This window comes from Suricata suricatta, chromosome 8, assembly GCF_006229205.1.
Source record: "Suricata suricatta isolate VVHF042 chromosome 8, meerkat_22Aug2017_6uvM2_HiC, whole genome shotgun sequence".
NCBI lineage: Eukaryota > Metazoa > Chordata > Mammalia > Carnivora > Herpestidae > Suricata > Suricata suricatta.
The window spans coordinates 52,852,662-52,876,217 of record NC_043707.1 but is presented as its reverse complement, the minus strand read 5'-3'; the positions used below and the strand labels follow the sequence as shown (position 1 = coordinate 52,876,217).

General features: G+C 38.0%; 1 protein-coding gene across 1 annotated transcript in view; it reads right to left on the bottom strand.

The window, feature by feature from the left end:
* The window catches only part of LOC115297612 (calcium-binding mitochondrial carrier protein SCaMC-1-like), a 68,273-nt gene that overhangs the window by 23,871 nt on the left and 20,846 nt on the right, over positions 1-23,556 (bottom strand). The window contains exons 4-5 of the mRNA XM_029945794.1: positions 19,329-19,440; positions 15,705-15,857 (exon numbers count right to left, since the gene is read on the bottom strand). Of these exons, the coding sequence (XP_029801654.1) occupies positions 15,705-15,857; positions 19,329-19,440 (265 nt within the window). The remainder of the gene's footprint in view (positions 1-15,704; positions 15,858-19,328; positions 19,441-23,556) is intronic.

Genomic DNA, 23,556 nt, shown 5'->3' with positions numbered 1-23,556 from the left:
AAAAATCAAATTGAATAACTTTTCCTTGTTACTAAATTCATAGGCAGTATGGCTTTACCTGTTCATATGACCAGACCTTAACAGCTGTTTCAGGAGCAATCTTGAGAACATTAACACCATTTCCTCTCCACAAAGAAATGGCTCCACCCTCTTTGACCATCTCTATTAAATGGCTTATTACTTCACATTTTTTGTTTCTAAACTCTGAGCCTTGAAAAGGAAAGGAATTTTTTTTTTAAACAGACAGCATGCTTTGAAGAACTTTAAAAACTGGATATTGTAATTTTCATATGGTAGGCAGGAAACAGGTCAAGTTCTCCAGATATTGAAAGTTTTTCCTACTGGGGAAAACAGACAGCTTTGGAAGCATGTTTATTTTGATCCTCAACTTTAGCTTATGAAGGGGGATACTTTACACATGAGACACAGATAAACATACCATAAGCATGGTTGCTTTGTTTCCTACTTCTCAAGGGGATGGACAAATTGCTCTTCCATCATGAAGAGTGAATCAGATGTAAAGAAGAATCAGGAAACCAACATTACTGAGAAACCAAGACCACTGAAACTCAGAGAATTTATTGCTAACAATGGGGCTGTGAGGCCTCTAACAAGTATGATCAGTATGGTCACTGAGCAGAGAAAAAATAGAATCCAACCAAGTTTGTGGCCAAAAGTCCTGAGACCTTTCTCCAAGGCACATACTGAAAAACAGATATTCAATTCAGCCTTGAGACAGCATCAGAGAATATGCCCTGTACATTGAATATATTGCATATAGCATAAGAAAAATAAAGCCCAGAACAATGTGATTCAGCATGTGAATAAAGATAGAAAAGAAGAAAAAAGACAAATTCAACAAATATAGTCCAGGAAGAGAAGATTCAAAAGTGGTTTTAAAATAAGAGATATTAAAGAGCTATTTTTAGGGGAACTGGACAGGCAGCCCTTGTAATACGATAGTTGGATATTTAATAAATGTGGAAGGGATCAGCAGGCTCTCTGCAATACATACATGAGGAAGAAAGGAGGAAAAACTGACTAAAATTTTTTTTATTTTAAAAAAGAAGAACCAGAATGAGGGTAATCACCAAGTCAGTTGCAACTAGAAGACAATTACCAAGCTCTATTGAGGAAAGAAAGACATTTAAACCCAAAATGATACTTGTATTATGCAGCCACAATAATACGTATGTTTCCTTCAATTGTACAGAGGGCAGAAGTCAGCCAGTATATAAAATAGAGAAATAATCCTGCACTGGCTGCTTCACAGTCACTGAGCTAAGCCCTTGTGTATCTACCTCCTCCAACACCAGTCATTCTGGTTCCAGAGTCTCAGGTGGGCTCCACTTTGAAGAGGTACCTGCCCAGGTGACCACTAACAAAACTATATACCTGCCTTCTCTATATATATATACTTGAACCTCTTTGTTAAGAGCAAGTCTAGACCAAGACAGGAGAGACAGCACACTGCTGATGACATTTGCATCTTAACAGATAAACACTAGGTATCCATTTGACACCAGAGGCTATGATGACCCACCATCAGCCAGTGGACTCCAGAAGTTACCCTCACATACCTTCATCTTTATTGGTACTGCAGCTTCTGTGATATTCTTTCATCTACACTGATAGTCAAATATTTTTAAAATTATTCCTCCTACACATTAAGTCATAATGTAATTTGGGTTCTCTCAAATGTTCTCCTTTGAGTACCATAAAATGGTGTATTAGTTAACCTTTGGTATGTAATAAAACCCTGAAAAACTCAGTGGCTTGAAACAACACACATTTCATCTGCTTGTGATTCTATGAATTAGCAATGTGGTTTGGGCTCAGCTACTGGTTCTTCTGCTATTCTTCCCTGTGGTTACTTGTGTAGCTACACTCATCTGGCAGTTTGACAGGGGCTAGATGGTCCAAATGCCTTCAGACACATGGCTGGTGTTTGAAGTGCTGTTGGCTGAGCCTCTCTCTCCATGTGGTTTCTTATTTTCAACTAAGTTAGTCTAGGCTTCTTTACCTGATGGCCTTAGAGCAATAAGAAGACATGAGCAAAAGGTGCAAAACTTCTTGAAATCTAGGCTTCCAATTCCCACAACATCCATGGACAAAGCTAGCCCAGATTCAAGGGATGGTGAAATAAATCCCACCTCTCGGTAGGAGTACCAAAGTCATACTGCAAAGAAGTATGCTTATAAGGATGGGAAGAATTATGGAATCTATCTCTGCAAACAATCTATCACAAGGAAATATGGCACTAGATCCATAGAGAAATATAGTTCTAGCATTCCAGTTGACTTTATAATAAATAATATTTACATCTTCATAAAATGTAAATGCTATTTACTAATTTTAAGTATTTAAAATCACCCTATTGACAAAATTTTGAGGATGTAGATATGATTGTAGAACAGAATGTAATATTAGCAACCTTGATAGTTTTGAAAAGGATATACTTGAACTCTCTTCTATGTTGGCAGAAATGTCATTAGTAAGGTAAAAATGTAAGTGACAGTATTCATTCCAGTATTTAGATCCTTCTGAAAATTCTATGCACTGATTATTGTCTCTTATAGCATAGTCTTCTATAAAATAATATTACCTGATGTTGGTGAAGTCACAGGGAAACAGGTAATATCATATATTGCTAGGAAAATTGCAAATTGGTATTATCTTTCTGGAAGGAATTATGACAATATATCAAAAAATCTTAAAATATGTTTAGAATGCCACTTGTGGTAATGGCAAACTAGTAATTAGGAATGAACTTCCTACTAAGAACAGTGAAAAAGGTTTTCTTAACGGTATCCATGAGCTAACAGGACAGAAACATATTGCAGGCCACTATGTAAGAGAAAACCCAGAAAGGTAAGATTAGCATTCAAGTGTTTTTCTAGACCCAGAAAAAACAGTTGTGAAGTTAAGTTGTTGTTGTTTTGGTAGCCTCACAGGATTAACTGAGAAAAAAAGACAAATTTCAGGGTCCACCAAAGGTATAGGTCTCTCACATACCACCTCCACTTTAAATTGGGGGTTTGCAGGGATATACCCTCATTAGAAGGGCAAACCAGAAGAAAGCAGCCTCTGCAAGGAGTTGCAGCATGGCTTTGTGTCACCTGGGCAGTTCAGGGAACTTCAAGACTCGAACTTGAATTAAGGTAATCCCAGATTGACAGCACTCCCAGGCACCTGACAGAAACAAAGATCTAATCTGAAGTTGGATTTTATTATCTTTGTCTTCAAATATTTCTATAAGCAATATTCTTTTTTTTAATTTTTTAATGTTTTATTTATTTTTGATACAGAGAGAGACAGAGCATGAGAGGGGGAGGGTCAGAGAGAGAAGGAGACACAGAGCTGGAAGCAGGCTCCAGGCTCTGAGCTAGCTGTCAGCACAGAGCCCGATGCGGGGCTCGAACCCACGAACATGAGATCTGACCTGAAGTCGGAGGCTTAACCGACTGAGCCACCCAGGCACCCCTCTATAAGCAATATTCTTAAGAACAACAACAAAACTAATGGAGGAGGGAAGAGCAGAATGATTATTTAAAATACAACAGAAGGCAAGAAAGGAAAAAGAGATCTTAGAACTGGCAGAGCAAATAGAAAGCATAAAATAAGATGGTAGCTTTAAACAAAAATATCAATAAATACATTAACTATAAACGGGATAAATCTTCCTGTTAAAAATATAACAAAACCCAAACATATGCTGCTTTAAGTGACTTATCTAAAACATACAAATACAGAAAGTTTAAAAGTAAAATGATGATAATGGATATATCACACAAACCCAAACCAGAGAAGGGAGTATGGCTATCTTAATGTCAGACAAAACAGAACTAAAAGCCTGTATAGAGATCAAGAGGTTCCTTCTCAGTGATAAAACCTTCCCTTCACCAAGAGTATACAAACTTTGGGCCTCAAGATATGTAAAGGAAAAAGTGATAGTCCTACAAGGGGAGGGCAAGGCCTGGGAGGGGTTCCTGCACCCTGGCCCTGGCACTCCAGCTTCGGAGAGAGAAGTGAGGAAGTGTGGTGCGGTGTAGAAGCTTGAGCCTGCCATACATAGAGAGAAAGAGCAACTAGCAAAAGAAACAGCGAGGCTACAGGAAACTCATAACGTTTTCAAGAAACTGATTTACAGGGAACTTCTTGTGATCATTCCCTGGTTCTCTTGGTAACAGAGAAAGAATGTAAATAAACAGGATCTGTAAATTCCTTTTATAAAAAAATTTTTTTCAGTTGCTAAAGGACTAGATCTTAGTGTTCTCATCACAAAAAAAATTGTTACTGTGTGCTGATGGATGTTAACAACGTACAATGATAATTGTTTTTCAATACGTATGTATATTGAATCAATATGTTGTACACCTGAAACTAATATAATGTGTCAATTATACCTAATTTTTTAAAATTCTGTAGGGCCATATGAGTTAAGATGATGGAGCAGTAGAGGAACCCTATGCTTGCCTCATCCCTCGAACACAGTTAGATAAATATCAAATCATTCCAAACATCCAAGAAATTGGTCTGAATGCTGAGAGAACAAACTGCAGCACTAGAGACAGGTAAGTGGCCATATCATGCAAGATAGGAGGTGCAGATATGTGATTCTGGGGAGAAAAGAATCACGGGTGCTGCAGAGAGGAGGAAGCCTTGATCTCGGAGAGGAGAGACAGAGACAGAGAGGGAAATAGAGAGAACATAGCAGGCAGGGGATTTCACAGGAGAAACACTTCCCCAAAATCACTGAGAAAACTAGAACAGCTATCTTAAGTTTTTACAAGCAGTATAGTTGAAAGTTTAAAGTTTTAGAAGTCCTTGCCACCATCAAGTGGAGCTTAGCAGGCATAGTGATGCTCCTGTAGGGAAGGAGGGCAGAGGCCCAGGAGCAGACAGCGTACTCTGAGGATCCCCTGGATCACACTGGAAGAGATAGTTCCTCTTCTTGGAGTGCATTTGGGAGGGCTGGCACAGCCTCTCAGGGGAAAAAAGAGACGGTAGGTGCCAACATGTTGCCCTATTTATTAGCATAGGAACAAAGACACCTGCTGAGAGATGCAAAACTTGGTGCCAGCTTTTTGGTGCCAGCTTTTTGCTGCACTTTACCATAAACTAGGAACCTCTGAGCAATCATGCTTTTCTGGGACTAACCAGCACCAGGCACAGAGTATCAGCATGGGTCCAAGCTCTACTGGGTCCCTAAAATTGAGAGTTTTGAAACCCAGCCGTGCCACCTGGCAAGCAGACAGCTTGGACACAGATAAGTTGAAGGCAGGGATCTGACAGAAGCCAAAGACACAAGAAGGGAGATTTTCCACTCTTCTCTGAGGGCTTCCTGAACAGTGACAGGCATGAACTTCCCTTCCTGCTCCAAGGACAAGAGAGCAAGGCAATGCCAATTTTCACCCTTACTGATCAACACTGATAGAGTTCAGTTGCAACACAGTGCCCTCACTGGAGGCTGGAGCCACTTACACCAAGACACTTAACACCAAGCAGGTGCATCTTTACTAGGGCAAGTCAGCCTGAGAACCAGTACAGCAGGCTCCTCCTCCAAAAGACCAGCACAAAATCCTCACACACACCAAGTCTAGTGATTACATAGAGTGCTACAAAGCTTCAGCTCTAGGGGAAATAGGAGCTAGCCCTTAACAAGCAGACCAGAACCCATCAAGTTAAAACTTGGCACATAGTAGATAAGATCCAAACACTCCCCACTGCAGGCTAGGAGAAATGCTGCAGAGGGCTGATCTGAGGGTCTAAAGAGCAGCCAAATCACAACAGAGTGCACACTCTTAAATACTTCCTTAAATACTTCCTGAAGCAGCAGGCCCTCGACAGTATAGGACCTCTTCTTAATATAGTCATTAGTCTCAGGAGCAAGAAATATAAAAAGTGATCTGAACAAAATGGCAAGATGAAGGAATTCAGACCATAAGAAAGACCAAGAGGGTATGGCCAATGATCTAATTAAAATGCATATAAGTAATATGCCTGGACCAGTATTTAAAACAACAATCTTACGGATTCTGGCTGGACTTAAGAAAAGTATAGAAGACACTAGAGAATCCTTTTTGCAGAGATAAAAGAACTAAAACCTAGTCGGGCTGAAATTAAAAATGCTATAATTGAAATACAAAACCAAGTGGATGCAATTACAATAAGAATGGATGAAGCAGAGGAACAAATCAGTGATACAGAGGATAAAATGAAAAACAATGAAGCTGAAAAGAAAAGGCAAAGTATTGTATCAAATGTAGACCTAGGAAATTCAGTAACTCCATAAAGCATAATAACATTCTTACCATAGAAGTCCCAGAAGAAGAGAGGGGAAAGAAGGCAGGTTTATTTGAGCAAATTATAGCTGAAATTTTCCATAATCTAGAGAAGGAAACACTCATCCAAATCCAAGAAACACAGAGAACTTGCAAATTCAACAAAAGCCAACTAACACCAAGACATAGCATAGTAAAAATTTTCAAAATATAGATACAGAAAGAATCCTGAAAGCAGCAAGGAAAAATAAATCCCTACTCTACAAGGGAAGACAAATCAGGTTAACAGTAAATCTCTCCACAAAAAACAAACAAACAAAAAACAGGCCAGAAGGGAGTAGCATGATATATTCAACATGCTGAAGGGGAAATACTTTATCCAACAAGGCTGTCATTCAGAATAGGAGAGATAGTTTTCAAGACTAACAAAAACTAAAGGAATTTGTGACTACTAATGCACGCCTGCAAGAAATATTAAAGGGAACCCTTTGAGTGGGAAAGGAAGACCAAAAACAACAAAGACTAGAAAGGACCAGAGAAAATCTCCAGAAACAGACTTTACAGGTAATAAAATTGCAATAAATATTAATCTATCAATACTTAGTCTGAATATAAATGGACTAAACAATCCAATCAAAAGATATAGGGTATCAGAATAGATAAAAAACAAGACCCATCTTTATACTGCCTGCAAGAGACTCATGTTAGATCTAAAGACACCTTCAGATTGAAAGTAAGGGGATGGAGAGCCATCTATCATGCTAACAGACATCAAATATTACCTGGAGTACCCCTACTTATTATATCAGACAAACTAGATTTTAAACCAGACTGTCACAAGAGATGAAGAAGGGCATTATATCATAATTAAAGGGTCTAAGAAGATCTAACAATTGTAAATTTTTATGCCCCAACATGGACACAAATGTATATATCAATTAATAACAAATGTAAAGAAACTCACTGATAATAAAACAATAATTCTAGGGGACTTTAACACTGAACTTACAGCAATGGGAAGATCATCTAGGCAGAAAATCAATAAGGAAACATTAGCTCAGAATGACACATTGGACCAGATGGACTTAACAGATATATTCAGAACTTTTCATCCAAAAGCAGCAGAATGCACATTCTTTTTAAGTACATATGGAACATTCTCCAGAATAGATCACATACTGGGTCACAAATCAGGCAACAGCAAGCACAAAAATATTGAGATCATACTGTGCATATTTTCAGACCACAACCACTATGAAACTTGAAATCAATCACAAGAAAAAATTTGGAAAGACCCCAAATACATGGAGGTTAAAGACCCCAAATACATGGAGGCTAAAGAATGAATGAGTTAACCAGAAAATTAAAGAAGAAATTAAAAAATACATGGTAGCTGGGGTACCTGGGTGACTCGGTCAGTTAAGTGTCCAACTCTTCATTTTGACTCAGGTCATGATCTCACAGTTTTGAGTTTCAGCCCCACATCAGGCTCTGCACTGACAACACAGAGCCTGCTTAGGATTCTGTCTCCCTCTTTCTCTGCCCCTCCCCTGCTCACATGCTCACTCTCACTCGCTCTCGCTCTCTCTCAAAAATAAATAAATAAACATTGTGTTTCAAAATACAGGGAAGCAGGGGTGCCTGGGTGGTTTAGTCAGTTGGATGTCCAACTTCAGCTCAGGTCATCATCTCATGGTCCGTGAGTTCGAGCCCCACGTTGGGCACTGTGCTGATAGCTCAGAGCCTAGAGCCTGCTTTGGATTCTGCATCTCCCTCTCTCTCTGCCCCTCCCCTGCTCACTCTCTCTCAAAAATAAACATTTTTTTAAAAAAATACATAGAAGCAAATGAAAGTGAAAACATGACAGGCCAAAACCTTTGCAATGCAGCAAAGGCAGTCATAAGAGGGAAGTATATAGTGATACAGCCATACCTCAAGAAGCAAGTCTCAAAGACACAACCAAATTTTGCACCTAAAGGAACTAGAAAAGGAACAGCAAATAAAGCCTAAAGCCAGCAGTAGACGGGAAATAAAGATTAGAGGAGAAATAAATGATACAGATGGGGTGCTTGGGTGTCTCAGTCAGTTAAGCATCTGACTTTGGCTCAGTTCATTATCTCACGGCCCATTTGTTCAAACCCTACGTCAGGTTCTGTGCTGACAGTTCAGAGCCTGGAGCCTGTTTTGGATTCTGTGCCTCTCTCTCTCTGCCCCTCCCCCACTTGCTCTCTCTCTCTCTCTCTCTCTCTCTCTCTCTCTCCCAAAAATAAATAAATATTAAAAATGTTTTAAAGAAATAAGTGATATAGAAACAAGCGAAAAGAAAAAGGTAGAACAGATTATCAAAACTAACAGCTAGTTCTTTGAAAGAATTAATAAAATTGATAAGCCCCTGGTCAAACTTATCAAACAGAAGAAAGAAAGGACCCAAATAAACAAAATCATGAATGAAAGAGGAGATGGGGCACCTGAGTGGCTCAGTCGGTTGAGTGTCCAATTTTGGCTCAGGTCTTCATCTCACAATTTATTAGGTCAGGCCCCATATTGGGCTCTATGCTGACAGCTCAGAGTCTGGAGCATGCTTCTGATTCTGTGTCTCCCTCCTTCTGCCCCTCCCCCACTTGCATTTTGTCTCTATCTCTCTCTCAAAAATAAATAACATTACAAAAATATTTTTAAAATGAAAGAGGAGAGATCACAACCAACACCCTAGAAATACAAACAATTATAAGAGAATATTATGAAAAATTATATGCCAACAAACTGGACAATCTGGGAGAAAAGGATAAGTTCCTAGAAACATAAAAACTACCAAAACTGAAACAGGAATAAATAGAAAATTTGAACAGACCCATAATCAGCAAAAAAATTGTATCAGTAATAAAAAAAAAAATCCCAACAACCAAAAGTCCAAGGCCAGATAGTTTCCCAGAGGAATTGTCCCAGACATTTAAAGAAAAGTTAATACCTATTCTTCTCAGACTGTTCCAAAAAAATGAAAATGGAAGAAAAACTTCCAAACTCATTCTACAAGGCCAGCATTACCTTGATTCCAAAACCAGACAAAGACCCCACTAAAAAGGAGAATTACAGACCAATATCCCTGATGATCATGGATGAAAAATTTCTAAAGATACTAGCAAACTAAGTCCAATAATACATTAAAAGAATTATTCATCATGATCAAGTGGTATTTATTCTTAGGCCACAGGAGTAGTTCAACACTGGCAAATCAATCAACATGATACACCACATTAATAAAAGAAAAGAACAATATGATCCTCTCAATAGATGCAGAAAAAGCATTTCACAAGATACAGCATCAATTTTTGATAAAAACCTTTAGTAAAGTAGGGATAGATGGAACATATCTCAACATCACAAAGGCCATATGAAAAAGATGCACAGCTAATATCATCCTCAATGGGGAAAAGCTTAGAGCTTTTCCTCTACAGTCAGGAACACAACAGGTATGTCCACTCCCACTATTGTTATTTAATATAGATACTGTAAGTCATAGCCTCAGCAGTCAGACAACACAAAGAAATAAAAGGCATCCAAATCGGCAAGGAGAAGTCAAATTTTCACTCTTCACAGATGACATGATACTCTATGTGGAAAACCCAAAAGACTCCACCTAAAAACGGATAGAACTGATCCATGAGTTCAGCAAAGTTGCAGGATATAAAAATCAATGTATAGAAATTGGTTGCTTTTCTTTATTTTCTTTCTTTTTTTTTAATTTTTAATGTTTTATTTATTTTTGATACAGAGAGAGACAGAGCATGAGAGGGGGAAGGGCAGAGAGAGAAGGAGACACACAACCAGAAGTAGGCTCCAGACTCTGAGCTAGCTGTCAGCCCAGAGCCTGACACGGGGCTCAAACCCACGAATGTGAGATCTGACCTGAGCTGAAGTCGGAGTTTTAACCGAATGAGCCACCCAGGCGCCCCTGGTTGCTTTTCTATACACCAATAATGAAGCAGCAGAAAGAGAAATCAAGGAATCCATCCATTTACAATTGCACCAAAAACCATAAGATATCTAGGAATAAACCTAACTAAAGAGGTAAAATATAAATATAATAAAAACTGCAGAAAGTTTATGAAAGAAATTAAAGACACAAAGAAATGGAAAAACATTTCATGTTCATAGATTGGAAGAATAAACATTGTTAAAATGTCTATACAACCGTAAAACAATCTACATATTTTTTAATATAGTTTATTGTCAAGTTGGTTTCCAGATAACACCCAGTGCTCATCCCAACAAGTACCCTCTTCCATGCCCATCACCCATTTTCCTCTCTCCTCCATCCGCCATCAACCCTCAGTTTGTTCTCAATATTTAAGTGTCTCATGGTTTGCCTTCCTTCCCCTCCTTAATTATTTTTCCCCTTCCCCTCCCCTATAGTTCTCTATTAAGTTTCTCCTGTTCCACATATGAATGAAAATGTATGTCTTTCTCTGTATGACTTAATTCACTTAGCATAATACCCTCAAGTTCAATCCACATTGCTACAAATGGCCAGATTTCATTCTTTCTCATTGCCATATAGTTTTCCATTGTATATATATAAACCACATCTTCTTTATCCATTTGTCAGTTGATGGACATTTAGGCTCTTTCCATGATTTGGCTAACAATCTACATATTTAATATAATCCTTATCAAAACACCACCAGCATTTTTCACAGAACTCGAATAAACAAATCCTAAAATTTGTATGTGACCACAAAAGACTCCTAATATCTAAAGCAATCTTGAAAAAGAAAAGAAAAGCTGGAGGCATCACAATCCCAGACTTCAAGCTATATTACAAAACTGTAGTCATCAAGACAGTATGGTTCTGGCACAAAAACAAATAAATACAGCAATGAAACAGAATAGATAATCCGGAAATGGACCCACAGCCATATGATCAACTCATCTTCAACAAAGAAAGAATATCCAATGGGAAGAAACAGAATAGATAATCCAGAAATGGACCCACAGCCATATGATCAACTCATCTTCTACAAAGAAAGAATATCCAGTGGGAAGAAGAATCTCTTCAACAAATGATTTTGGGAAAACTGGACAGAAACATGCATAATAATGAACCTGGACCACTTTCTTACACCACACACAAGAATAAATTCAAAATGGATGAAAAACCTGAATGTGAGGAAGGAAACCATCAAAACCCTAGAGGAAAACATAAGCAATAAATCTTTGACCTTGTCTGGAGCAACTTCTTACTAAACGTGTCTCTAGAGGCAAGGAAAACAAAAGGAAAAATTAACTATTAGGACTTTGTCAAGATAAAAAGTTTCTGCACAGCAAAGGAAACAATCAACAAAACTAAGACACAACCTATGGAATGGGAGAAGACATTTGCAAATGGCATAACTGATAAAGGGATTGTATCCAAAATCTAAAAAGGACTTATCAACTCAACACCCAAAAAATAAATAATCCAGTTAAGTATTTGGCAGAAGACATGAACATTTTTCCAAAGACATATAGATGGCTAACAGACACAGTGAAAATGTGCTCAGTATCACTCATCAGGGAAATACAAATCAAAACTATGATGAGGTAACTATGATACCTGTCAGAATGGCTAAAGTTAACAACATAGGAAACAACAGATGGTGGTGACTATGTGGGGAAAAAAGGAATCCTCTCACACTGTTGGTGGAAGTGCAAAATGATGCAGCCACTCTGGAAAACAGTATGGAGTTTCCTCAAAAAGTTAAAAATAGAACTACCCTACAGCCCAGCAATTGCACTAATAGGTATTTACTGAAAGGATACAAAAATACTGATTCAAAGGGGTACAAGCACCACTATGTTTTTAGGAGCATTATCAATAATAACCAAATTATGGTAAGCGCCCAAATGTCCATCAACTGATGAATGGATAAAGATGTGGTGTATATATATATATATATATGCAATGGGATATTACTCAGCCATCAAAAAGAATGAAATCTTGCCATTTGCAACAACGGATGGAACTAGAGTGTATTATGCTAGAAACAGAAACAAAACAAAACAGATGAACATAGGAGAAGGGAAAAAAGGGAGAGAGAGAGGAGGAAGCAAACCATAAGAGACTCTTAATGATAGAGAACAAACTGAAGGTTGATGTAGGGAGGTGGGTGGGGGTGGGCTAAATGGGTAATGGGTATTAAGAAGGGTACTTGTTATGATGAGCACTGGATGTTATATGTAAATGATGAATCATGAAATTTTATACCTGAAACCAATTTTACTATCTATGTTAACTAGCTAGAATTTGTTTTTTTTAAAAACTTGAAATAAAAAAATATTTTGTGGGAGATATATAGCTAGAAAACACAACTAATTGCAAAAGAAATCTATACCAGCTACCTAAAATATCCAGTCCTTCATTTTGAATATGAAAGAATAAAGTAACACTAGCTATATGGGGGAAGGAATGGCAGCATAACAATCTAAAACTAAGATCAAGCAAACTAGTTCCAGAAAAAATAGTGACAATTCAGGAAACTACAGTTAAATAAGGTAAACAAAATAAAGGATCTTCAAATATCCTCAGAAAAAATCAAATAATAATGAAACAATAAGACACCAAACAGGAAAAAGATACTATGAAGAAGGAACAAAGGGATAAAAAGAGCTTTTGGGAATTTGAAATGTGATTGCTAAAATAAGAAGTTCAATAGAAGGGTTGAAAAACAAGACTGAAGGAATTCCCCAGAATTCTGAGTAAAATGACATAGTGATAGAAAATATTTATGAAAAGGTAAGAGGTATAGCAGGCCAATCCAAGAGATACAATATCCGACTACTAAGAATTCCAGAGAGAGAGAATGGAGGGTAGAAAATTAAGAAATAAACTGAGGAAAGACTTAAGTTTACATTTAGAAAGAGCCCACCAAGTGTCAAGCACAATGAGTGATAAAAGAACCTACTTAAACTCACATTGTACAATTTCAGAACACCTGTGATAGAGGCATGCAAAGCTTCTAGAGAGAAAAGCCAGATCATCTACCAAAAAATCAGAGTGGTATCAGACTTCTCAAGTAACTCTGGATCCTAGACAGTAATGGGATAATGCCTTAAAAGCTCTGAGGAAAGCATTATTGACTGTGGTGTCCATGCTCAGCCAAATTGCCAATCAAGGGGAAAAGCAAAATAAAATTATTTTTGGATATGCAAGAAATTGATTTTTAGTAAAAATGAGAGATTGACCACACATGTTTATTCTTCCTCCTCCAAAACCAAATGATAGTAAAGTAAAAAAGAAGGTAGGAACTAGGATGGCCGTATATCATAGTTTGTCCAAAACTTGTCCTTCCATGATTATTAAGCACCTCCTTTTTTTAAAAAAAAGAGAGAGTGTGCATGCAAGCAGGGTAGAGGGGCAGAGAGAGAATCTCAAGTCGACTCCACACTCAGTGCAGAACCCAATGTGGGGCTTGATCCCAAGACCCTGGGACCATGACCTGAGCTCAAACCAAGAGTTGGACAGTCGGGGCACCTGGGTGGCTCAGTGAGTTAAGCAACTTTGGCTCAGGTCATGATCTCGCAGTTTATGAGTTCGAGCCCCACATCAGACTCTGTGCTGACAGCTCGGAGCCTGGAGCCTCCTTCAGATTCTGTTTCCCTCTCTCTGCCTCTCCTCCACTCATTCTCTCTCTCTCTCGCTCGCTCTCTCTCTCTCTCTCTCTCTCTCTCTCTCTCAAGAATAAATTAACATAAAAAAAGAAAAAGAGTTGGATGCTCAACCCACTGAGACACCCAGGTGCCCCTCCCTTTCACTTTTAGAAGTGTCTTGGTCCAGATGAAAATCATATGGTCACCCACCACTAATCTGGAAAGGAAAAGTGTACTAGGGATTTCAACACATTTAGGGGGTGGTGGAAAGTAATGGAAAAGTGATAACTGATTTGGAAGAGTAAAAGTTACAATTGAAGTGTCTGTGGAAGAGAATGCACAAAGAAGGAAATTTGCCCTTAAAAAAAACCCAAGGCTTGGGACACATGGGTGGCTCAGTCGGTTAAGCATTTGACACTTGATTTTTGGCTCAGGTTATGATCTTGCAGTTTGTGAGTCAAGCCCCACATTGGTCTCCAAGCTGACAGTGTAGAGCCTGCTTGGGATTCTTTCCCTCCTTCTCTTTCTGCCCCTTCCTGGCTCAAGCACATGCACACACACACACATTCTCACTCACTATCTCTCTGTCTCTCTCTCTCTCCCAAAACAAATAATAAACTTAAAAAAAGAACCTAAGACTTTATTCTCTGGAGAAAGCAAAGCTTTCTTTGGAAGGCATAAGACTTTTTTTGGAAGGCAAAGGAAGGCATAGGACTGAAAACAGATGGATTAAGCAAAAAATATGCACAAGGGACAGTAGTAGATCTTGTGCCCCCTTCCCCTTTAAAGCGAGAACACTAGCAGCCAGACATACTTCTTTGCTTTGTATAATTTATATAAAAATTATAGAAAAATGTATTACTTGGTGACCCAAGAGAGATAAAAGGAGAGTGTTGTCATAGGCTCATAATTTCTGCCTTGAGTAAAACAATGAATAGAATGGAAACCCTTTTCCTCTTTGTTTCAGTTATTCAACCAAAACCACAGAGACTTGACCACCAGGCTTAGACAATCTTTGCATTGCCTGCACTGTCTTCTTTTTTTTTAATTTTTTAAATGTTTTATTTATTTTTGATACAGAGAGACACAAAGCATGAGAGGGGGAGGGGCAGAGAGAGGAGACACAGAACCAGAAACAGGCTCCAGGCTCTGAGCTAGCTGTCAGCACAGAGCCTGATGTGGGGCTCGAACCCACGAACATGAGATCTGACCTGAGCTGAAGTCGGAGGCTTAACTGACTGAGCCACCCAGGTGCCCCAACCTGCACTGTCTTCAAAGGGACCACAACAGCTCTAGAACCCCAAACTTTTCAAGTAATTGAAGAATTCCATCTACAGAGCTCTGTATTTGATAAGGAATAAAGAGGGAAAGCAACTCGTTGACCAGCCTCTGATTCTTGGTGTCACAATTTCCAACCCATGGGGAGAATCCAAGTATTGTCTCTTGTCTTACCCCATTTCACAAAAAAAGGAGACTTCCCTAATTCTTGCCTTCCCTAAAATACTAATCCTAGATTATTAGATTGCATTTAGTAACTGGTTTACATATTTTCCTCCATCACTAAGCTCCAAAATGCATATGTATTAGAACAGTGTGGGGGTTTTTTCACCCTTAAATTGAGTTGCATGCCTGGCAGCTTATGGAATAAATGAGTCTAGGAGATTACTGGCAATGAAGTAATTTGCACATGAGAATATCAAAGAATAGTGTTAAGACCTCTGAGAACCTTCTTTTGAAAAGCATCAAATACTATTCACATTACTCAAAACTACGCACATGAACTATGCATCACACCTGCATTAGGGTTTTTAGGCGTTCCAATGGTGCTGTGCATGTTCGAGCACAAGTACCAGCTATGCCTCCAGCCGACAGATATTTCCATAACAGGCCAGAGCTTCTGCTTTCAGGTAAATGAGGAAAAGTCCATCCTTCTCCCATGCCAATTCCCTGTTAAAACAAACTGTAATTAGATGCCAAATTAGTAATGTTCTCTCCTGGTAAGATCTAAATAATGTTCTGTATACCTCAGCTCCCCAGCAAATTAATATCCGCCTTTCCTAGAATTTCGTACTTCACCAACCAGTATAATTTCAAGTAACTCATAAGTTAGCTTGAAATACTATCAATTATAAATAATATTTTTAGCCAGGCACCTGAGTGGCTCAGTCAGTTAAGCATTCAGCTCTTGGTTTCAGGTCAGGTCATGATTTCGCTGTGTTCTGAGTTCAAGCCGCGCATTGAGCTCTGTGCTGACAGTGTGGAGCCTGCTTGGGATTCTCTGTCTCCCCCTCTCTCTCTGCCCCTCCCCAACTCTTGCTCTCTCTATCTCAAAATAAATAAACTTTATGAATAAATAAATAAATAAATAAATAAATAAATAAATAAAAGTTTTAGCATGTTTAGGATAATCTTTACATTTCCAAGTTTTAAATCTATACCTTTTTCAATTCAAAACCATTTGAGATTTAATACAGAAAGAACACCTGTCAAGTTCTAATAAATATTTGTAGCTATAGTGAAATACAGGCTACATAAGCTACCAGTGAGATAACTAATTTGCAATATTGTAAAAGTATATTCAGTGTCCAAGATCTAGTGGATTCCTACAGTATCTTCAGACACTCTTTACCTCTAAAAAATGTATATAAATATATACAGCATACATTTGGAAGCAGTTTTCTTTTACATCTTTATAGCAGAATTGATGAAAACCTGAGCCTTCCCACGTAATGAGTGCATAGAGCAGATAAAAAGCTATGCTGTACATGTATCATAAGTAGGAGTTTTCTGAGGGTTTAGACAGCTGATCATCTATGTCATGATTAAAGACCTGGGCAGGGAATCAGATGGGATTCAAGTCCTGATGTCTCTAACTCCCAAGCGAATGAACTCTCTAGAACTTAATTTCCTTAAATGTAAAATAGAGACAATACTGGGGCACTTGGGTGGCTCAGTTGGTTAAGGTTCCAACTTCAGTGAGCTCAAGTCATGATCTCACAGCTCGTGAGTTCAAGCTCCACATTGGGCTGGATGCTGAGAGCTCAGACCTGGAGCCTGCTTTGGATTCTCTATCTCCCTATCTCTCTCTCTTTCTCAAAAATAAATAAATAAACATTAAAATAAATAAATAAATAAATAAATAAATAAATAAATAAATAAATAAATAAAATAGAGAAAATACTAATACCTAACCTTGTAGGATTAAGATTAAATATCTTAAAGTACATAAAGCACTTAGCACAATGCTTGGTACTAAAAAAACACTCAGTAAATATTAGTTACTGATATTATTAATTGTAAAACAAAGACTGCTTTAATACCAATTTAGGCCTCGAAGTGCTTGGCTGTCATAGTCACTAGCAATAATGTGACTAGGAAATAGCTCAATATCTGTTTGATAAATAAAAACTACCATTTCCAGAGAAAAGCCAGGAAGGTATAACAGTTATTGTGTCATCTTTAATTTTCATAATAACCCTAAGAGAAGTAAATATTATTACCACAATTTTACAGTTAAGAAAACAGGTCCAGGGGTGCCTGGGTGGCTGAGTCAGTTGAGCGCCCTACTTTAGTCAGGTCATGATCTCACTGTTCATGAGTTCAGCCCCCATGTAGGCTCTGTACTGACAACTCAAAGCCTGGAACCTGCTTCAGGTTCTGTGTCTCCCTCTCTCTCTCTGGCGCTCTCTCTTTCTCTCTCTCTCTCTCTCTCTCTCTTTCACTCTTTCTCAAAAGTAAATAAACATTAAAAAAATTTTAAGAAAACTGAGGCCCAGAGAAATCAAATAATTTACCCCAACACACCCAGATAATAAGTGGCAGAGCTAGAATTTGAACCAATGCAGCCTGAATCTAGAACTTTTGCTCTGTGTTCCACCCTGCAAAACTGGCTGCTTTGTACCTCTGTGGTGTACAGTTACAGTGCCAACCATCTTTGTTTCTTGTGAAATTACTATAAGCCAAAGAGTTGACTTGCCCTGTAGCAAATGAAGCAGTCTTTTTTACACTATATCCAAGAAGTTGAGTTCAATTTATATTATTTTATTAGGTTATCAGACACTGCATTCAATTTTCAGAAGAGCTATTTTTCCATGCCTGTTTGCTCTTTCTCCTTATTATGAATTAGAAGGTCAAATATTGTTAAAATGTTAATACTACCCAACAAATCTACATATTCAGTGCAATCCCTATCAGAATAACACCAGCATTCTTCACAGAGATAGAACAGTCCTATAATGTGTATGGAACCCAAAAAGATCCCAAATTGCCTAAGCAATCCTGAAAATAAAAAGCTTCTGCACAGCAAAGGAAGCAATCAGCGAAACCAAAAGGCAATTGATGGATTGGGAGAAGATATTTCCAAGTGGGTGCTATTCTTAACCTCATTTAACAAACATTGGAAAACTTGAGTAAGAGAGAGGTCACCTTGCTTATAAAAGTGGAGCCAGCAAATGCAGCCAAGCCAAGTAGCTCCAGAGTCCTTGTCCTTAACCATCTACCACCATTTATTGGTGACTTCTGTGTACTAAGCATTGTGCTAAGAATTTTACATGAATTGTCTCATTAATCCTCATATCAGCCCTATGTGGTAGGTAATATTATCATCTTTATAACCGAAAAAGTTCAGCTTAGCAAGGTTAAGTGATATCCCTAAACTCACAGGACTAATAAGTAGGGGCACTTAGGAAGCACACTTGGGTAATATGATTCTGGAGTTCATGATCTTTAACATTATACTAGCCCCCTTACCTAAAAGAAAGGCAGTTACTTAACCTCTCTCTACCTTGATTTCCTTATCCTAACACAAGAATAATAATCTCTATTTCAAAGAGTTATAGAAGAACAACGCAGATTCTAATTTGGAGTTACTAAGCAAAATTTTTTTAACTTTTTTAGAATATTAAGAATTTATGAAGCACAGATCTCTGAGTGCTCAGGGATTTAAGAGCCATGCAGACTATGAGATAAATATTAATAAGAAAAACTAGAACCTTAGCACTCTTTCAAAAGAATTCCAGTTATAATTTATTCATTTATCCAACAAATTTATTGGGAATGAAAAACTTATTGCTACTGTATGACGTAGCAATCAGCAATTCACAGTCCCTACTTTCAGGCAAGAAAATAAGCAACTATAATACAGTCAATTGACTGCTAAGTCAATAATTATTCCCCAAAAATGGGTGCCTTTTGCAAGTCAAAACTTTGGTTGAAGTAGATATTATATGTCACTTTAGATATTTGTCACTATACAAATTTGTGAGAAAACAACATTCTATATCATCCTTTGTTACATCAACAAAATCCTGCTTGCTAATATTCTGGCCCCATAATTTTCTAACAGTTTATAATGCATTACATTTTATGCCCATGACTCATGGTATAAAATATACAAATACTAAAAAAGAGACCACTTACAATAAAATTGTTCCAATGATGAGCAATTTCCTCAACATTTCTTTCAGGCTTAAATAAAAAATACTTCCTCCATTCATCCCAGTCCACTGTCATTGACCCATCGGTATCCATCCTGTATGTTTTTTAAAAGAATATGTTTAAATATAAATTATGAATCATAAATTTCAAAAATTACTATCAAAATAGCATCTTATATTCATAAAGTCAGAATATTTGGGTTATAGTTGAGCTCTGCTGTTACTTTTGTGATGTAGATAGTGCATCTTCCATCTCTAAACTTCAGTTTCTATGGGAATACGTCCTACAACAGCACAGAATGATAGCAGAAAATTACCTTTTTTTGGCTATGACTCTTAAAAGATAGATAGATAGATAGATAGATAGACCATAAGAAATATAACTTCATTAATATGGAATAATATAATAAGGACAGTTTTATGAATTTTAAAGATTTCCCATCAGAGAATTTCTCAAATCCTTGAATGAAATTAAGAATTTGAAGAAAGATAGTGAAATATATTGCTAAACTTCTTGTCTCAGTTTGCTCCCTTTCTCATCTTCCTCTATTGCTAAACTTCATATATCTCCTCAAGCCACCAAATCAATTCCAGACACTCACTCTGAGGCCATTGCAATCCCCTATTTCTCCCCAAAAATGAATGTTCAAGCATTCTGACACATTTATTTTATTTTATTTTACAGCGAGAGCTCAAGCAGGCGAGAGGGGCAGAGAGAGAGAGAGAGAAATAAAGAGAGTGAGACATACAGAGAGAGAGAGAGAATCTTAAGCAGGTTCCATGCTCAGCATGGAGCCCCATGTAGGGGTTGTTCCAACAACCCTGGGATCACAACCTGAACCAAAATAAGGAGTTGTACACTAACCAATTGAGCCTCTCAGGCGCTTCTCATGCATTCTTATCTTTTAAAAAAAAAATCTGTTAACCTTATTTTCCCCCACTATCACCGTTATCTCTTTTGCCTTTGCGATAACACTCCTTAAAGGATTGTCTATCCCGTCTCCAATTTCTTCTTCTCATTCTCTCTTGAACCCACTCCCATCAGGCTCTCACTACCATTACTACACCAATGGCTTCTGCAGTGTGAAATCAGTGGTCTGGTCTCTGTCCTCACCTTAGTTAGCCTATCAGCAGCATTTGACAAAGACAGTTGCCTCCTTCTTAAAACATTTTCTCCATTTGGCTTCCAAAACAGAGTTCTCCTGGTTCTTGTCCTTTTTCCCTAGTTTCTCCTTTTCACTCTTTTTTACTGGTTTGCCCTCAACCCCTGGCCTCTTAACATTAAAGAATACCAGGACTCAAAATAATATTCTCTCTCTCTGGTCATCTCTTCCAGTCTCTTGGCTTTAAATATCATCTATAAACCCATAACTCTCAAATCCCTGCTGGAGTATTCCTCTAAACTCCAGACTCCTTTTTCAAGCTGTCTACTTGTCACTGATACTTGTATGTCTGATTAGCATCTAAAATGTAATAAGAACAAACCTGGACTCTGATAACCACCCCATCCCAAACCTGCTTACCCATCTTACCTATCTGAATGCATAGCCACTCCATTCTTCTAGATGCTCAGTCTTACCCATCTGAATGCATAGCCACTCCATTCTTCTAGATGCTCAGACCAAAAATCTTGCCATTATCCTTGACTGCTTTCTTTCCTTTTTACCCCACATATGATCCAGAAGTAAATCATGTCAACATTTCAAAATGTTCCAAAATCCAGCCTCTTCCACCCTGGTACAAGCCACCCTCAAACTTTGTCTGTATAATTGCAGAACTATCCTGATTGGTCTACTTGCTTTCTCCCATACTGCCTACAAACTATCTCAACACATCAGCCAGAATGAGACTGCAGACCCTAAGTTAGATCATGTCACACCTCTGTTAAAAAACCGTCCAATGACTTATCAGAGTAAAAGCCAAAGTTCTTATAATTTCCCTCAAGATCTGATATGATCTGACTCCTGTTACCTCTCAGATTTGATCTGCTACCACCCTCTTCCTCAGTCACCCTGCTCTGAACACACTAGCCCCCTCTCAGTGCCCTAACCCTGTAGATACACTGCTTAACTTGGACCTTTGCTCTTCCTGTTTCCTTTACCTGGAAGTCTCTTCACCCAAATAATTATCATGGCTCTTTCTCCCACCTTCTTCAGATCTCTACTCAAATGTCACCTTCAAGGCCTTCCCTACTTACCACATCTAAAACTGCAGCTCACTGTACCACTCACACATACATATTATTTCTCTCCCCTGTTTATGTAACCCCTTGTCACCAATCACAATATAACATAGATTGTTTATCTAGTTTATTGTTTTCTTCTCTTGTTTATTGTGAGTTCCATAGTAGCAGGGGTTTTTGCTTATTTCCTCCATGACTACATCCCTAGCATCTAGATGAATCAATAAATCATCAATAAGTCAAGCAATCAATAAATACTTGTTGAGTGAATGAGTGAATTTCTCCCTACCCACTTTCATCCTTACCCCCTGTGCTCTAGACACAGAGAATGAAATGTTAACTCTATGAAAGACTCTCTCTCTCTCTCTCTCTCTCTCTCTCTCTCTCTCTCTTTCTCTCTTTTTTCTTTCTCAAGCTTTTGGTCCTATTCCATCCCAATCATTTATCTCCTCTCTCTACAACATCTCCAACAGTTCCCTCTCTGATGGTTATTTCTTTTCAAGTCTCTCCTATCCTTAAAAAAATAATAAAAATAAAAAGACTTGCTAGCTGTCTTCTTCTTATCCAAATGTCCAGCTGGGTACCTGGGTGGCTCAGTTGGTTAAGCATCAGATTCTTGATTTTGGCTCAGGTCATGAGATCATAACCAGTGTCGGGCCCCACGCTCACCATTGACCTGCTTTAAATTCTCTCCCTCTGCTCCACCCACCTCACACACTCTCTCCCTCTCTCTCTCTTAAAACAAAGAAAGAAAAGATTCAAGTGTCCCAAATCAGTCCCACATTCTCAGTCCCTGCACCCTCACCTCCCATTCACTGAATAACAATCTGACTTAACTCTTTAGCCCCCTACTGAAACTGCTTTCACTGAGATCCCCAGAAATCTCCCAAATTCCAGATCCAGTGGATAGTTTTCAATATGTGGCTGACCCTTTTTGTTATGCCCCACTCTTGGCTTTTGCAATACCATTAAATAATCAGAAAATATGTACTGATCTGCTATGTATGTGTCAGACACCATGGTAGACACTGACTATGGAACAATGGATAATATACCCCGGTTTCTGCTTCAAGAAGCTTACAGTCTACAGGGGACAGGGAACGTGACAAAAAAAGCCTCTGTAAACCTGCTGTAAAAGTAAACACCAGCAAGACCGAAGAAGTTTAAGAAGTTAAAGTCACATCTAAACTGAGACCTAAAGAATAAGGAGAAGATATTCTAGTGACGGAGTTGGAAATGGTCTTACATGGAGAAAGAACAATTTGTACAAGGCCTGGAGGAAACAAACACCATGGTTTTTTTAAAAGTTGAAAGAAGTTCAGTCAGCCTGCAGAGCAGGACAGTTGTAGAGATTATGCAGCTAGCAAGGCAGACAGGGGCCAGATCACAAAGAAGAGTCAGTGTTCCATTTTAGCCCTTGGTTAAGGCATCACTTATTAATATGGATTAAAATGGTCTAATGAAGTGAGAACAACTCAAATTCAGCTATACACTTATAAAAACCACAAAAACCGTAGTTGGATATAAACACAACTAAAGGTATACATGACCATTTTAGATAATTTATAAAACTTTATTAAAAGGCATATAAGAGAAAAAAGACAAAAGAGGATCTAAGTAAAAACTGTATAATGTTCATGGAACAGAAAATTTAACATCATAAATGTTATTGTAATACATAATGTAATTTCTTTCCAAATTCCATGCAATTCCAGTTAAAATTCCAAAAGGAGTATGTGTATATATAACTAATTCAATTCTAGAATTAATATAGAAGTGCAAAGGGCCAAGCTGAGCATTGACACTGTTGAAGATGAAGAAAATCAAGACATCAAGATGGGTTCTGAAGTGATAGTAATTAAGACATGTAGTAATGACGCATAATAGACACTAGTAATAGAATAAAGTGTAATAGAATAAAGAAACCAGAAATACATCTACAGGCAGATGGAAATTAGATATATGACAGAAGTAAGCGTTTTAAATCTGTGGGGAAAAGATGGGACCAGTCAATTAACAATGACAGAAC